The sequence below is a fragment of the Mustela putorius genome, unplaced genomic scaffold, assembly GCF_011764305.1.
Source record: "Mustela putorius furo isolate JIRA1106 unplaced genomic scaffold, ASM1176430v1.1 tig00000585_pilon_pilon_pilon, whole genome shotgun sequence".
In the NCBI taxonomy this organism is placed as follows: domain Eukaryota; kingdom Metazoa; phylum Chordata; class Mammalia; order Carnivora; family Mustelidae; genus Mustela; species Mustela putorius.
In genome coordinates this window covers 9,728,292-9,746,320 of record NW_025421424.1, presented here as the reverse complement: position 1 = coordinate 9,746,320, position 18,029 = coordinate 9,728,292, and the positions used below count along the sequence as shown (strand labels likewise).

At 39.7% G+C, this 18,029-nt stretch overlaps 1 protein-coding gene across 1 annotated transcript; it reads left to right on the top strand.

The window, feature by feature from the left end:
* Positions 1–5: 5 nt before the first annotated feature.
* Positions 6–13,996, top strand: ATP5PB (ATP synthase peripheral stalk-membrane subunit b). The gene is made up of 7 exons (XM_004769771.3): positions 6–170; positions 450–486; positions 4,411–4,556; positions 6,372–6,535; positions 6,934–7,059; positions 12,455–12,634; positions 13,676–13,996. Exons 1-7 carry the CDS (start codon positions 131–133, stop codon positions 13,751–13,753), a joined length of 771 nt encoding a protein of 256 aa, XP_004769828.1. The 5' UTR covers positions 6–130; the 3' UTR covers positions 13,754–13,996.
* Positions 13,997–18,029: the final 4,033 nt, after the last annotated feature.

Here is an 18,029-nt window from a genome sequence, read left to right as displayed (position 1 = left end):
AGTTAGTGGACAGAGGGCACAATGTTCTCTTCTCGCGAGATTTGTGAGCGACCATCTTGCTCCTGCCCCTGACAGAGTGTCTTGTTGGGGTCACTGGGACGCAGAGCGTACTGCGCGGACCCTTTTGACCATGCTGTCCCGGGTGGTTTTTTCTGCGGCTGCTGCAGCGGGTGAGATGTCTAGACCCTGGTCGGGGCCATCAGAGTGACTGCAAAGGAGTGTGTCTAGGGTAACTGGAGGAAGTGGGAGGAAAGGAGGTGTAGAAAGGCGCGGCAAGACTTGGGCCTGGGTGGGGAATTAATTACGCCGCTCGCAAGGGGCGCGCGTGGGGGTCTCGGAGTACTGGAGAGGGAGGTGCATGGCCTTAGTGGGCGGGCTCCGCGGGGACGAGGAAGGGACAGACCGGATTTCACCTTGACCCTGCTGACCTGCGCCTTGTTTCTCTGCAGCCCCCTGTCTGAAGAACGCAGCCCTTCTCGGTCCAGGGTAAGTAAGAGGGGTGTAATACCCCCCTTCGTCCTTGTTTTATCACTTCATTTCACGTCTGTGTAACACCGTCTTAGCTTTAGGCCTGAAATTACCCTTCTTTAGGTAATTTTGAAAGGCTTAAAGCTTCATTGAAACTGCCCGGAACGTTGTCTGGTCATCTTCTGGCAAAGACTAAGAGGGTATGTGATGTGTTCTAACTAAACTGGAAGCTGGTTTTGGTGTCTTCTAAGCCCCGCCCCTTTCTCTTGTGACCTTCGTCTGGACTTAGCCGCGGGAATCGGAATTTCGAGATTGCATACCCAGAAGCAAGTTTTAGTAAATAAAATATTGAAGCATGTTGTTTTTAGTGTCTCTCCCATATTCCGACTTTTACTTCCGGATCGTAAGAGTCAGAGAAATTCATTGATTCAGTCAATCTTACCATGCCACTTACTTAACAAAAGATAGAAAAATGAATAAGGCTAACCTGCCTGCCCTGGAGCTCAGTCTCCGAGAGGAGCAGCTATAGATAGTAGTGGTTTAGAGCAAAGACTGTAAAGCTAGAGTTACACCTGGTTCCTTCACGTACCAGCTGTTTCCTCCTCTGCAAAATGGAGATAATAGTACATTATAGTTAGAACCAAGAGACTTAATTCCTGCAAAACTCGAAAAGCAGCACTGGATATAGAGTATGTGCTCAGTGTTGACATCTGTTACTAATGTTTCATAAATCATAAATCATGTTAGTTTCCTTTGGACTTTGTCTTTTTGCTTCCAGACTTAGACCTAAATCTTGACAACATTTGACAACTATTTTTGCCTTGAAAAAAAATGGCTTTTAATTCATTTGTAATTAGTTTTTGTGTGTGCAGTAAAGTGAGATTACAGTCGCTTCCAACTTAGCAGAGAAAAAAGATTCCATACATACAGGTAAACAATTTTAATAGAAGTCATAAACAAAATAATTACATAGGTAAGAGGAACATACTCGATTTCTCTTGTTTCACATTCCCTATCTAATATATCAGCAAGGCTCTTTCTCCAAATTATATATGGACTTGTAACCACTCTTCCAATACCAGTGCTACTGAAGTATGAACCACGGTCAACTTTCTCCTGGTCTGTTTCAGCAGCCTCTTAACTAGTTTCCTAGCATCTCTGTTCTTGTCCCATTATAGCCCATTCTCCTAGTAGCTGTAGGGATTACATGAGCTCCCAACACCAACAAAACCCTCCAGAGCTCCTTGTCTCAGTGAAATAAAATCCAAAGTTAACATAATCCAGAAGGCCCAACATGAATTGATCTCCTCCTACCTCTTAAGTTATCTCCTTATATTCTCTTTTTGGCTTCACTCTCTAGCCATGCAGGCTTCCTTGCTGTTGCTGTGAAAAGCTTATTGTTGCTCAGAATCTTTGTACTTGCTCTCCTCTTTTTCCCCCAGGTCACTGACTTAGATGTCATCTGACCTCACATCAAAAAAGACTTTTACCATTCATTGCTTCTTAGCACCTACCTTACCCCATTTTTCTCCGTAGACTTTCAGCTGCCTGAAGTTGTGTATAGACATACACGCTAACACTATCCACAACCCCACTAGAATGTGAAGGCTGGGGCTTGTCTGCTCGTTGCTGTGCCCTCAGCACCTGCCATAAGGGTGAATGAATGTAAGACTGGGGAGACCTTTATTTAAAAGGATATATGCTTGAGATGCTTTGAAGGCTGGTTGGGCTTAGCAGCCATTTAGTGAAAGTCATTTCAGGCAGAAGGAGCAGCATGAGGCATGTGTTTGGGTTTTTTTATTTGTTTATTCTTGAGAGCTCTAAGTAGTTCATATGGCTAGAGGATAGGAGAATGAAGAAAGAGGAGGATTTAGAATCTGACAGTTGTCATGTATACTTTGTTAAGTTTCTTTCCTATAGGCAGGAGAGCCTGAAGAGCTTTAAAGTCAACTTTGCATTTTAAAAACATTGGCACTAGTGTAGAGGGGCTAGGTTTAAAGAGGGTATTTGTTGAGAAGCGGGAATACCAGGTTTTGGATTAAGTAGTTAAGGCAAGAGATGATCAGGGCTTGAACTATGACAGCCAGTTCGGGAGAGGATTTGAGTTGGCCTAAAGCAAGTTCTCTAGTTCTGTGATTTAAATCAGTGGTTCTTGGAGCACCTGGGTAGCTCAGTTGGTTGAGCATCCAATTCTTGATTTCAGCTCGTCTCAACTCAGGGTCTTGAGTTCAAGCCCCATGTTGGGCTCCACATTGAGCATGGAACCTACTTAAAAATAAAAAAGGGGTGCCTGGGTGGTTCAGTGGGTTAAGTGTCTGCCTTTGTCGCTAGTCATGATCCCGGGTTCCTAGGATCCAGCCCTTCATCAGGCTCCCTCCTCAGCAGGGAGCCTGCCCCTCCCTCTTCCTCTGCCTGCCACTCCTCCTGCTTGTGTTCTCTCTTTCTCTATCAAATAAATTAAAATCTTTATAAAAAGAATTGAGCATCTGCCTTTGGCTCAGGTCATGATCCTGGGGCACTGGGATCAAGCCCCACATTGGGCTCCCTGCTGGAGGGGAGGCCTGCTTTTTCCTCTCCTGCTCGCCCATCTTGTGTTCCCTCTCTCCCTGTCTTCTCTGTCAAATAAATAAAAATCTTTAAAAAATGAAAAGAAAAAAAAAATTGTATAAATCAGTGGTTCTCATTCCAGAACAGTATTGCCCTCCAGGGGACATTTGGCAATGTCTGAAGACATTTTTGGTTGTCACCACTGGGGTGGGGTGGGGGGATGCTGACTGGCTTTTAGTGGCATAAAGGCCATGGAGATACTGCTGATCACTACAGTGTACACGACAGCTTTCCATTATAACAAAAATTGTCTATAGTGATGAGGTTGAGAAACCCTGATTTAAATGAAAGAATCTTGAGCATGATTCCTAAATTACAAAACTTGGTGGGCTAGCTAATATATTAGGAGGCAGAAATAATCTTCAGAAGCTAAAAGAAACCAAAATGAATGAAATAATATAAATTCTTACACTTTGAAGGGATAGAGGTAGAGTGGGGCTGTGTGGGACAAAAACATAGTGAGAATTTGAAGGAGTCTGAGCTTGACAGCATATGTATAAAAGACTAGAGGGTTTTATTTCATCAGAATCTTAATGAACTGTCACTGCTGTAACTACTAAAAATGCAGTCTTGGGCTATTGGACTATGCAAATAGTTTACAAATCCACAGTAATAGTACAATAATTCAAGCTCAGTAATTAGCAAGTTCTCAACACATATTTGTAGAATGAATGAATGAATTGGTGAAGCTGTAGTTAGAGTAATTTTGTTCTGTATACCTTATTGTAGGACACAAAATCAGACAGCTCCTTGTGGACAGTTAGGATTATGAGAGAACAGATGTTTAACCCACATATTTAAACCCACATGTTTAACCCGCAACGGGCGTTTTGTATGTTACATATAATAATAAAATTAGAACTAATGGATAGAGGTATCAAGTATATACACAGCATCTCAGAACATAAGTAGAGCTACCCAACACTGGAAAGTCCTGTTTCACACTGTGGTTAATTAGCACCCCATCACAGATTATACTCATAAAGGTCGGAGTTCTGACCATCAGGGTGCTCACAATACATTGGATACGTAATAGCTAATTGCTTACATAGAACTTTATTGTATGCTTAGCACCAATCAAAGCATTTTACCTAAAATCCTCCCAGCAACCCTATAAAATCATATTCTTTATTCCCATTTTACCTAGAGAAAGCTGCAATTACAGAAGCTTCATCTACTTGCTCAAGTGACTGGTGTAGGATTTGAACCCAGATAATCTGTCTGCAAAGTCTACATTCCTACATATTGTAATTCTAATAATAAACATATAAAGTGCTAGACAGATGACCTAGACCTGCAGAATAGCCTTTAATTTTGTCTAATTGCTACCCGTAGGGTATTGCAGGCAACAAGGATCTTCCACACAGGGCAGCCAAGTCTTGCCCCTGTACCACCTCTTCCTGAGCATGGAGGAAAAGTTCGTTTGGGCCTGATTCCTGAAGAATTCTTTCAGTTCCTTTATCCCAAAACTGGCGTAACAGGTAAGCATTTGCCCCGTGTTTGATAGTATGTTTAGGTGGTATAGCTTAGGTGTACGTAGGATTTTAGTGGTCTCTACCTCTTCCACTTACACAGAAAAATGAAGTCAGCAGTAAATTGTGGAAGTAATTCAGTGGAACAGTTGTGACTTGGTTGCCCTAACTTGTCTATGAAGTAAAGTGTTTGGGATCTTAACTTGATTTTATAACATTGTCTCCATTTGTTGGTACACACATCCACTGAATGCCTGCTCTGTGCCAGGTACTCTTCTGGGCATACAGTGGTGAGCTGTGGTGGCTGCCATCACAGAACACATGTTCTGTCATAGAATAGACCGTAAAGAAATGAATAACTGTATGATACATTGTCAGGTAGTGGAAAGAGCTGTGGGTTAAAATAAAGCTAGGTAAGGTAGTAGAGGTTATTATATTGTATATGTAAGTGGAAAACAGAAATTGAGCCATATTTACCAGTTTTTTTCCTTTTAAGAAAGCATACACTATTCTGAGATCTTACATTTTTTATAATGCAATCTGCCTTCACTTACAGTATTTAATCCTCACAGCAGTCTGTAAGAGATTTTTATTACCAAGAGTAACTAGAAAATAAAGAATTTGCTGAGATTTAGTCTCTCTTTGGTGACTGGGTTGGACTTAAATCCAGGTTCTCCAATTCAATATTCTTTTATGGTATCCATTGCCTTTCTTGCTCCAGCTACTGCTGTGACTAGGAAACACTGGAAACCAAGGTGATTGTTGTCTGTTTTTTTTTACCCCTCCAGGGAGTGGCCGAAAAGAACATTTCTGTAACTGAAATTGCAAGAAACATTAGGGTCCTCAGATCCCCAAAGAAGATTTAAAAGAAAAAAAGTTACCTATGATAGGCTTTTTTTTTTTGCAAGTTCACAGTTAAAATTTTTAATTTATGTTCGTTCAAATTTAAAGTTTATGTAATGGAGGCAAATTTTAAAAAGAGCTGTTGAAATTTTTTATGGAAAACTGGATAAAATACGTTTGAAACTGTTAATGCTTTTTATTCCTGTAATATATCGTAACATCCTTTGGTACTTGTGTTGCTCAGAAACACTTGTAAAGTGCTGCCCTTTAGGGAGCAGTTTTGTCTGTTTCTCATATCTTCTGAGGCATAATCATGGTGTCCTTTCAGAGCTCACAGCCTGGTTAAAGAAGATAGTTATATTTGAAGCATTGTAATTAGGCATTGTAGGAATTGAGAATCCTAATATTGAATTCATCCGTTTACATATATACTATTTTCTGTTAGGGTTTTTTTGTTTGTTTTCTTGCTTGCTTATTTCCAGTGTCAGGTAGGCAGGAATGGATAAATTTTATCCTGACCAGTGTTCCCATTATAGTATATTTAGTTGCACAAATTACTTAATCTGTCACGCCAGGCACTCTGCATACCTTATTTCTCAGTTTCTTCCATCCTGTGAAGAAAGTACTGTTTGCGTTTTACAGGAGGAAACTAAACCTCAGATACTTGCTTAGTTTCTTCTGTGTTGCAGAGCCAGATTTCCTGGAGTCCAGATCCTTGTTTTTTTTCCACCCTACCATGCTGCTCCTCAAGATTTACTTGACAGAGATCACAAGTAGGCAGAGATAGAGGAAGGGAAACAGGCTCCCCGCTGAGCAGAAAGCCCAACGTGGGGCTTGATCCCAGGACCCTGGGATCATGACTTGAGCCGAAGGCAGAGGCTTTAACCCACTGAGCCACCCAGGCACCCCAAAATGTAGAACTTTCTGTCTCTCCTTTCAGATATAGTATATCCATCATAAAGTAACTTTTCCTTTTTTCAGGACCGTATGTGCTTGGAACTGGACTTATCCTGTATTTTCTGTCCAAAGAAATATATGTGATTACTGCAGAGACCTTCTCTGCCATATCAACAATAGGGTTGCTTATCTATGTAGCTAAAAAATACGGTGCCTCTATTGGAGAATTTGCTGATAAACTCAATGAGGTAAGCACTGCAAACCTGATTTCTCATTTTAGATGGTATTAAAAGCATCAGTACCATCAAGTGATGTTTCTGATGTTAATGTTAGGGGACAAGCATATAGAAATGAATCTGATTACAATGATTAAAATTATAGAGTGTTAATGTTGGTTACTAATTTGAGACTTTTAAATCTATAAAACTTTGTCCAGTTTTTTCATAGTTATGTTCATTCAACAAGATATTGCATAGCTATTATGAGCAATTATTTTTTAAGGATTTGTGCATTTCTGCCTGTATGTGTATACGCTTCTTCATGAGTGTTTTCACAAATGAAGAATATAACTTTGAGAAAGCATAGAATGAAGCTGTTTTTATTGCCCCTAATGCTTTTGCTGATCTTTTTTGTAAAATAATTGCAGCAAAAAATTGCCCAGCTAGAAGAGGCGAAACAGGCTTCCATCAAACAGATCCAGGATGCGATTGATATGGAGAAGTCACAGCAGGCACTGGTTGACAAGCGCCATTACCTTTTTGATGTCCAGAGGGTAGGTTTCAGAACCTTCTAAGGAAAATAAAGTTACTCATTTTTGTGCATTTAAGACAAAAGTTAGAATTTTATGAGGAATGGTTGAATATCTTGAGCATAGTTTATTTAGAAATGAGATTCAGGTGGGGCTTGGCAATTACAGCTATTTAGGTGTTTAATATCTACCAAGTAGATAAATAGTTACTCTAAAATTAGAATAAAAGCTATAAAAGAACATATTTTGGATCCACACAAAAGGAAAGTAGCCATTAAATTATAGCTGACTAAAAAATGATACTATCTAGGGCCATAGGTGAAATACTCAGGTATGCTTGCTATGAGGAAGTCTGAGACCTTACATTCCAGTTCACAAAGCAAATTCAGATAGCTGTGAAGCTTTTTACAAACATGGTCAGGGCATCATTAGATTCTAAAATGCTTCATTTCTGAAACATTTTTAGGAATATGATCAAGTATTTTTGCTTGACATCACATTGTTACTTACTTTGAGCCCCTGGTTTATCCTGATATTTACAGTGAGATGCCCTTATATTGAAATTTTATGTTACAGAAGTGCATATGAAATGAAAAGTGAGATGCTAAAATAAAGAGTATCTGAAATAGTAAAGATCTAGGCTAGTATTACTTAGTGTGGTCTTGGTATCACATGTATCAGTCCTCTTTGGTGCAGGTTTATGGACCCAGGCCAAGACTTGTGTGCTCAGAAACACTGTTAGATATTTTTAAAACTGATCCCTAAAGATTCTTAAGCACATAAATGTTTGAAAACCTCAGGAAACTTTTTAGAACCTCTCCATATATATTTAGGTTTCAACCAGAGAATGCTTCCTATCTCATACATGATATATATACAAAAAATCTGACTTTTCAGGATGTATCTCTTTAATAAGAATCATATGGTAGTCTTTACCTTTTTACTTACTTATGAAATATTTAATGACTCGATTGAGCTTTTCCTGTATAGAGACTCTGGTCAAAGGCAGGTGTTTGGGAATAAAAGAAAAGTCTGCTTTCATGGAGTCTGCCTTCTAGCCAGGGGCTGAGAGGATAGAAAATAATTGAGCAGATAGGAATGTCAGTGATAATGAGTGCTGTGTAGAACAACAAACTAGGAAAGGAAGAGAGATCTTAGAAGAAGGGAGTCACTTATAATGGGCAGTCTAGAAAGGCCACTAATTTGTTACTTGAACAGATTTCTGAAGAAGTATTGGTGAAAGCTCTGTGGACTGGTAGGGAAACAGTATTGTAGCAGAGTGAGGAAAAATTTTAAGGGCCCTACACCTGGAAATTTATTTGGTATAGTCAAGGAGTAGTAAGGAGACCAGTGTAGTTGAAGCAGAATGGGTGAGGAGGAGAAAGGAAATTAGAGAGTGGTCAGACAGGGGCTAGAGTGGGTCGAGTCTTGTAGCCTTCTCTGTGGACTGTAATCTACTGTGAGTAAGAAAGACATTGAAGCTTTAAGCAGAGGAGTAACACGATCTCACTTGCCTTGATGCAAATAGCCTTTGGTCTTGTAGCATTGGCTTGAAATGCCTACAAGTTAGTGAAGTAGAGTTGTTAGGTGTAGACCATTGGATATAGGAGTTTGGAATTTATGAGGAGAAGTCCAGAATTCCAGGCTGGAGATTTGGGAGTCATAAGCTGACAGGTTGTACTTAAAGTTTTAAGACATGATGGGGAAGAACCAGTGAAAACAAGGACAGTTCCAATGAGTAGTCATCCTAGTTATGGTCAGGAAATAAAGGACTTACAAATTTGCCATGGATTTAGCAACATGGAAGTTCTTGGTAATCTTGGTAAGGGCTGTTTTAGGAAGTAATGGGAGTTGGTTGAAGAAAACATGGAAGGGAAGAGATTGGAGTCAGTATATACAACTGTCAAAATTGTCAAAGTTTTACTGTAATGGTAGGAAAAGGAATTAGTTGCTAGGAGGGGAGGATATAGGAATCAAGAGCTTTTTTTAAAGGATAGAAAGTATTGTTACATGTTAGTGTTTGATAAAAGGAGAGAGAACAATTGATGCAGAAGAAAGGGAGAGAAATTTGCTGGAGTAATGCCCTTCAGTAGGCCAGAGGACTTGGAGTAAAGGTGCGGGTGACGGGGCTGGCATGGACAGCTCAGCTGCAGTTACAGAAGGAAGGCAAAGTACACAAGTATGGGTTCAGACTGGTTTACATGGTGTGAGAAGTTTGTAGAAGCTCTTTTACTGCTCCCCTTTTCTTGGTGAACTAGGATGAAGGTCATGTGCTGAGAGTGAAAGTAGTCGAGATACCAGAGATGTAGGAGAAAAAAGACCGGGAGGATGAATGGACTAAAGAAATGTACTTAGAGGTATTAAGGGCCTCCTTGAGATTAAAACAGGCAAACCTGTAAAGATTCTCATTACAGACTAGAAGATAACAACATCCCTGTCACTGTTGTTAAATCGATTATTTTCCTGGAGATAGTAGCTGGATTCAAGAGTATCGACATAATTATTAAAATAATAACCAAATTCAGTCAGGTGTCTAGGTACACCGTTAATATCTGATAAGCAAAATCTGTACCCTTCCATATACAAATAGCAGTCAGTTAGGCAGTACACTGGAAGAAGATAAACTGTATAGGAAAAGATGCCTTGAGTAAACTTCACTAGAAATGTGCAGAGTTTTTCCTTCAAAAAACATAACGATGCTTGTGAGGTATAAGGTTCTAAGAGCCTTGTTCTTAGATTGGAAGGCTCAGTGTTACAAAGACATCAGTTCTCCTTACTTTAATCTTTATACTTAACACATTCCTAGAAGGAAAATAACTAATAGCCTGGAGGGAGGGGATGTTGGGACTTGGACACATTGATTATTAGTTAAAAAAAGAAAGAAAGACTATCCAGGAATATTTTGAAAAAGAGAAGTAATAAACAGTCTTGCCAAATATGAAAATCCGTTATAAGATTATAAGGAGTTGTAAATAGTGTGGTGCAGTGCATGAATGGAAAGTCAGTGTGGCACAGTAGAGGAGAAGATCTAGAGATCCATTTAAATGCTAAGAACGCTAATTCAGTGTAGATGTCTCAGTTCCGTTGTAGAGGGGAGAGAATTGGCACCTGTATAGACACAGCTTTGGTTTCCTACCTTTCACTTTCTACTAAAATAAATTCCAAATGAATTAAAGATCTTTGTAAGAAATGAAGTCATAAGGTAGAAAAAGAGAACATAAACACACAAAAAAAATACCTTTGGAGTTGACAAAGCCTTTTTTTTTTTAGATTTTATTTATTTATTTGACAGAGATCACAAGTAGAGAGGCAGGCAGAGAAAGAGGGGAGGAAGCAGGCTCCCTGCCAAGCAGAGAGCCCGATGCGGGACTCGATCCCAGGACCCTGAGATCATGACCTGAGCTGAAGGCAGAGGCTTAACCCACTGAGCCACCCAGGCGCCCCTGACAAAGCCTTTCTAATAAAGATTAAAAAATCCACAAACTTAATGGTGACAGATGTTAACTAGGCTTACTGTGGTGGTCGTCTCACAGTATATTTGAAGTACTGAATCTGTGTTAAACACCTGAAATTATACCTCAGTTCATAAAACCTTTAAATTACACCTCAATTTTTATGAAGTCCATGGATCAAGATGTGTGTACACACACACAACCAATAGAGTATTGCTGGGCCCTCAGAAGGAATGAAACCTTGCCATTTACAACAATATGGATGGAGCTAGAGAGTATTATGCTAAGTGAAATAAATCAGAAAAAGAAAAATACCGTATGATTTCACTCATGGAATTTAAGAAACAAAATAAATGAGCATGGGGGAAAAAAGAGAGGCAAACCAAGAAACAGACTCTTAACTGTAGATAACAAACTGATGGTCACAGAGGGGTGGTGGGTAGGGGTTGGATGAAATGGTTTGATGGGAATGAAGGAATGCACCTGCTACAATGAGCGTTGGGTGTTGTATGGAAGTGTTGAATCACTGTATTCTACACTGAAACTAATATTACACTGTATGTTAACAAACTGGAATTTAAATAAAACTTGAGAGAGAAAAAAAATAAAAATTTTAAAAACCCGGAAACTATAAGAGGAAAAGTTGTTAAATGGATCTCATGAACGTTTTACATGTAAAAATAATCATACACTAAGTTAAACGACAAACTGGGAAGAATAAGTTTTTTCCATCTGACACAAAAGGGTATTACCTTAGGAGAGACCAACATCCCAGTAGAAAACTAGGCATAGGACATAGACCATTCATAAATAAATAAGTGTAAGTGGTTTCTGAATATGTAAATGTTCTTAGATAATGACATTAAAATTCCTATTTTTTCCGCTTATGAGGATAGAGAGTAAAAGGTTTAATTATCATTGGTTAGGGTTTGAAGTAATAAGCATTTGTGTTACTGGTAGGAGAATGAAGTGTAGTTCAGCTTTATGTAGAATGTGACAGTATTAATCACAATTTAAGAGCATGGGTTTTATAGCCTGGCTCCTTGTATTCAGATTTTGGCTTCACAATGTATTACCTCTGTGACTTTTGATGAGTTCCTTAGCTTCTGCTTCAGTTTCTTTGCTGTAAAATGGATATAATAATAGCAACTATCCAGTAGTATGATTATAAGACTTAGCTGAATTGACACAGTTTTTAGAATATAGTAGGTACTATATTGAGTACATGTTATTATTACAGCAAGTATTTTTTTTGTTAACTTTGTTTTTTTACTTATTTTAAAGATTTTATTTATTAGAGAAAGAAAGAGCGTGCACGAGCGGGATGGGGAGGGGAAAGGGAGGAGCAGACTCCCCACTGAGCAGGGAGCCCAGCAGGGGCCTGGATCCCAGCATGACCTGTGCTGAAGGCAGAGGCTTTACCAACTTAGCCACCCAGCCACTCCATTTATAGCAAGTATTTACACATAGGTGCAAAGACATACAGAACAGTTGCAGCATTATTTCTGGTAGAAAAAATTGGAAGCAGTTTAATGTATTAATAGAGTTTAGCTAAATGAACTCTGGATTATGGGACACCAGTGTAATAGAATTCAGGGTAACTTAAAATTGTGGTGGGTCTAGATGTCACAATTAGTAAAAGTGATGTGTGTGCATGGGTATGTGTGCATGCCTGCCTATACCTGTATTTTGTTTACTGAATATATTTGGGAGAGAATACAAGAAATACAGGAAGATGGTGCCCTGTGGGTGGATGAGAGGAAACTCACTTTATGTACTTTTAAGTATATTTTTACCATATGCTATTAGAATTTATTTACCACATTCATCTCTTACCTGTTCATGTTAAATAAAATATTATCATAAAATACAAGAAAGTGGTGAGGTATTCTAATCGCAGAATCCACAGAGTGGAAGTGATCCTTCAGTGATGCCAAGTATTTCATCGGTTCTGAATTTTGCTTCAGAATAACATTGCTATGGCACTGGAACTTACTTACCGGGAGCGGCTGCACAAGGTATACAGGGAGGTGAAGAATCGCCTGGACTATCACATCTCTGTGCAGAACATGATGCGTCGAAAGGAACAAGAGCACATGATAAACTGGGTGGAGAAGCATGTGGTGCAGAGCATCTCTGCACAGCAGGTATTTGGCGTTCAGAAGCTTCTGGAGTTGTACTGGTTTCTCTTAATGGGCCTTTGCTGTTGCTCTCTTAGGATAGGAGTAGCTGTCAAGGAGTCTTTAGCCTAGAGATGCTGGGGTTGCCCTGGTTCATTGTGGGTAGTGGTAACGTGGAAGACACTGCACAGCTATGTTGGTGGCTTTCCTCTTCCTCACAATGTGGTCTCCACAGGGTCCCTCACAGTCTGAGACAGTGGCAGATAATTGAGAACACTGATGGTGGCACACTTGTACTCAGGTTCCATCACGTGGGAAACGTTAACCTACATAGTTCATTTCTCTGTACAGCAGACTGGATAAAACTTTCTGAGTCCCTTCCATTCCCTAATACCATGATCTCTACTCGGTTTCCTCTTCCCAGCTGCTTACATTGTTGTTCTTGAACAGAAGAGAAATGTTTTTTTTATTACTTGCCTTAATTTGTTTTCCTTTTTAAAGGTTATATTCCTTTTTTAATTAGGACTTGATTTTTTCTTTCCCAAATATATGGAATATATAGGCATTTCTGATAATTTTCTATATAGCCATCAGGGACTAGAAGAACAGGGTCTACCAACATTTAGTGATTTTTTTTTTTTAAGTAAATTGTCTTACCTAAAAATAACATAATTAAGAAATGGGGAAAACCCTAAAGAAAAAAGATAAAATTTTTATTCTTAACATTTCTGTGTTAATGTTTGTTAGGTTGCTGTTTCTCATGCAGCTTTTAGCTATACAAGCTAACAAGTGGCACGTGGTTATAGGAGTGCCTGGCTTCAAATTCTACTTAGATTTCACTCATAAAAACTGTGAGCCAGGAGATTTTAACTAATTCCCTGGATTTGCTTAGAGTAAATTGCATCCCCCCTTGATACGTAAAAAATGTGTAGTGGTCTGTCATGTCATCTTGAGAGTCTGTAGGAACCTCAAGATCTTGTAACAGGAACTGTCATTTAGAATTACAGTATTTATACGTACTTCTGTTATTTGGAGAGGTCTAACTAGAGTTCTCTTTCCTTATCATAGGAAAAGGAGACAATCGCCAAGTGCATTGCAGATCTAAAGCTGCTTGCAAAGAAGGCTCAAGCACAGCCAGTTCTGTAAATGCATCTGTCCCAGTGGAGACAGCTAGAAGCAATTGACTGAAGAAATTAGTCCATGTGACACAATCTTTCTGTATTGCTATCTACTGAAGTTACACTTCACCTTCCCTAAAAATGAAAAGTTTGTTTCTTAGAGTGAGAGAATTAAAACAGTCTGTTGGTGAACGAGATGTTTTTCATCCTTCCATGATCACTTTTGAATGAGAAGTTGCTATTAATAAAACTTGTTGGTGGCTAACGATTACCAAGCTATACTTTAAATCTGTAGTTAATTCTACCATCTTGCACTGTATAAGTGATAGTTGAAACTAGGTTTTTCAGGTTGTATAATATTCTGAAATATTTTAACATCATATGGCTAAAAATTGAACGCATCATTGAACTGATGTTTTAGTGGTAAGCTGTTTCTGGCTACTGACAAGTTACAGGAAATTTAAAGCTTTTTATTATTAAAATAACTAAAGGAAGTGTGTATCCAGTCACATTGGTTTTATTATTTTAGTATGTCTGTAGGATATATTATGGACCCAATGTGTTATAAAATTAACCTAAAGAGTCCAGCAGATATGTCAAAAAATTCTGCCCTTCCATAGGCTTGTTTTGTTTTTTGTTTTATTTTTATTTTTTAAATATTTTATTTATTTATTTATTTGACACAGAGAGATCACAAGGAGGCAGAGAGGCAGGCATAGGGGGAGAAAGGAGGAAGTAGGCTCCTGCCGAGCAGAGAGCCTGATGTGGGACTCCATCCCAGGACCCTGAGATCATGACCTGAGCCGAAGGCAGAGGCTGAACCCACTGAGCCACCTACGTTCCCCCATAGGCTTGTTTGTATTTAATTCTCCCATACTTATTTAAGGATGTACTTATAAACAAAGGGCAACTTACATAATAGGAAATATTTGAAAATGTGTACCATTTGGGTAACTGCTATTTTCTCTCACTTCCTAGGATTTTAATTCATGTAACAGCCGATGTAGGGTCAGTATTTATTGGTAGCTAATATATTCATCTGCTACAGAAATCAGATTGACATCTTTATTGTTATTAAAGAGATTTTGCTATGGTTGGCAGAGGTGCTCCAAATTCTTTGTTTAACAAAGGATTTATAAATACCTAATTTGTGCTAAGCACCATTCTTCACTGGTCATACAGAGATAAAATTGCCTCTCAGAAAGTTAAAAATCTAGAAAAGGCAGTAAGAGTATGTGAACAATAGAGACTTTAGCACCGGTGCTTTGAGAATATAATGGCACTTCAGGTGGTTTCACTAGCCTCGTTTTCCTTTTATAGAACTATCAGTAAGCGTTCAGTCGGAGAAGCAGAACTACTAGGACAGAGGTTTGTACGGAATTTGACTTGGCACTGTTGTGGGAACTGCTTAAGCATGGCTCTCTGAGGCTGTTAACCTTTGTTTCTGATGTAGGAGCTCAAAGTCCAAGAGTAGGCAGGGAAGAGGGGAAGATGGCTGTAAAGAGGGAGACACAGGAACAAGTAGAAATCGCAACCACAGACCGAAACCCTTGTCATTTTTATTACCTCGGACTTTGATGGTATGACTTCCAGAAAAGCCTGGGTCCTTTTTCACACATATTACGGTGGCCAAAGGTTAGAAAAGCTGAAGAGTGCTCCAGGGAAAGACGGGGAAGTTGTCGGCCAGTTAACAACTGGGAGCCACAGATCACCAACAACACATATGAGCTCCTAAATAGTTGCTGCTTCACATCTGCTCTGTAAACTTGCTCAGGGACCGATTGCTCACTCTAACAGAAATATTCAGGGAAGAGAATTCTGGAAAGTAATTTCGTGTAACCCACTCAACACATTACAAACCACCACAATAACTAGCCTATTAATAAATGTTAGCCTGGATGAATAATACTGAAAGCAAAAATCTAATCCCAAGAAGTCCGTGAACATCCAGTGAAGTGGAGAGAGCAGAAAGGTGACAGGTAAGAAAGGGAAGGCTGAGCTTGTGTTTGAAAGAGAAAGCCAAAAGAGTTAGGGGTTGGGTCCAGAAAGAAGGAGCAGTACTCATGATTGTGGGAAAGCTAATGTAAAAGAGGAACATTTTTAAATCTAAGTTACTCAAGTGAAATACAAATAGGAGTTATATTAGGGTCCTTAAATGTTCTGCTTAGCAGTTAGATTTTGTTCTGAGGACCGGGGAGCAGAGGAATGACAACTAGATTTTTGTTTCAGAAAAGGTACTGTCAACAGAAGACGACAGTTTGGGGAGAGGCAGAGCTTGCTCAGCGGCAGGATCATTCTAGCCAAAAGACATTGAAGACCTCAACTGAAGGCCTTGTCAGTGTGGTTGGAAAGAAGGTAATTGAGAAACACTAAAGGCAACGTTAATGGGACTTGAGTGTGCAGATAATGGAAGGAAGGAACAATCAATGTGAGTTACAGCTTTCTTGGAGAAGTTATAGCCTGAAAGGGAAGAGAATGGGAGGCACTGTTACTCACCGTGACTCAGGAAAGAATGTAAGTAAGTATAGAGCCATGAAAAAATATCAGTGTTTTTGAAATGGTAGAGGATTACACAAAAAAAGGAATAGCCAGTTATTGGAGGAAAACCAGGAGAGAGCAGTGTCAAAAAATCAAGACCGTGGAGAGTTCTGTGTCAGAAGAGCCACTTTTTCAGGGAGATTAAGAGGACTCAAAGTGCGCATTAGAGTTAATAGCAGAAAGTCTCTGGTGGCCCATATTAGAGTAGGTTTGGTTGAATAGCAGGGCAAAAGATAGATTACGGTTGTGGTAAAGGATTGAGAAGCAGTGAGGAAATAGATCTACATAGAATAATTTTCAGAACATTACTCACCCTCACTTGTATTGTCTACACCCCTGTTGGATTCCTTAAAGACATCTCAAATGTAAGTTAAAAATAGATCTCTTAGTCTCCACCCCCACCCTGCTCTTCCTAAGTCTTCTCTATCCCATAATGGCACCACCTTTCACCTAAGTTGGCCAGCCCAAAAAACTAGGAGTCTACCTTAGTCCTTCTCACTGTTCGTTTTTTTTTTTTGTTGTTGTTGTTGTTGTTGTTTTTTTTCTTAAGATTTTACTTATGAGAGTGAGCAGTCGCAAGCAGGGGATAGGGGGAGGTGGAGGAAAGCAGACGAAGCCAACTCCCTGTTGAGCAGGGAGCCTGAAAATGATAATGTGGGGCTCGATTCCAGGATCCTGGGATCATGACCTGAGCCAAAGGCAGATGCTTAGTCAGTTGAGTCACCCAGGAGCCCCAGGCTTTCACTTTACCCAGTCCATCAGCAAGTCTTGTTTACTTCTACTCAAAAATTATCACAAATATGTCCACTCCTACCACTGCCTAATCCAAGCTGCCATGTTTCACTTGGACTACTACAATTCTCTGTCGTACACTTGCATCCTTTTAACAATTCTCTGCAGCCAAAGTGAGCTTTATAAAATGTAAGTTGAATCCTATCACTACCCTGCCTAAAACTATGTAATGCTCTATCACATTTAGAATAAAATCTGATCCTTATCTTATTTACAAGGTACTGTATGATCTGGTCCCTAGCAATGTCTCTGACCTCATGACCACCACTCTCCCTATTGATTCTGCTTTGGCCACCCTTTCTTTGCTGTTTCTCACACATCTGAACTGTTCCAGTTTGAATGCTTTGCACAAACTCCAAGCTTCCCAGACAGGTTGCCACAGATGGCTAATATGCCGGAGATACTACTTAATATGTGGGGCAGGGGGGCTGACCCTCAGGCCAACGATTTCAGGCTGAGAACAGTTTCATCTGGGGCTTCTCATCAGGCCATTTGGTCTGAGCAGAGTCTAAGAACAGGCCCCACAGTGCCCAGAACCAGAGAACCGGATGACCAACGTCTTGCATTCAGCAACACTGACACATTGCCAAGAGAGGGTTTTCCCACCTGGACATAAGCAATGGTGCCCAGTTGTAGAGCACGTGCTGCTTCTCTTGGGCCAGGGGCCATGGATGTGCTAGAGGAATTTGTTTACCTGTGCCCAAGCAGTATGATGTCAACCCAAAGAGGAGGTGATAAGCCAAGCAGGAGTCCTAGAGGCAAAACTCCAGACCCCGGCTCCAAATCTCTACTTCCAAATTATCAGAAATGTATTTCTATGCGGTAGATGTGGTTTGGGACCTACCAACCGGCTGCATGGTGACTGGCTGGCTGGGCAATCTGCAGATGAGAGTATCATGATTATTTCTTAAGTATGTGATATGAAAAAGTCCAGTTGAATTTGAAGTATTTTTGTATGAGCAAAAGAAATCAAT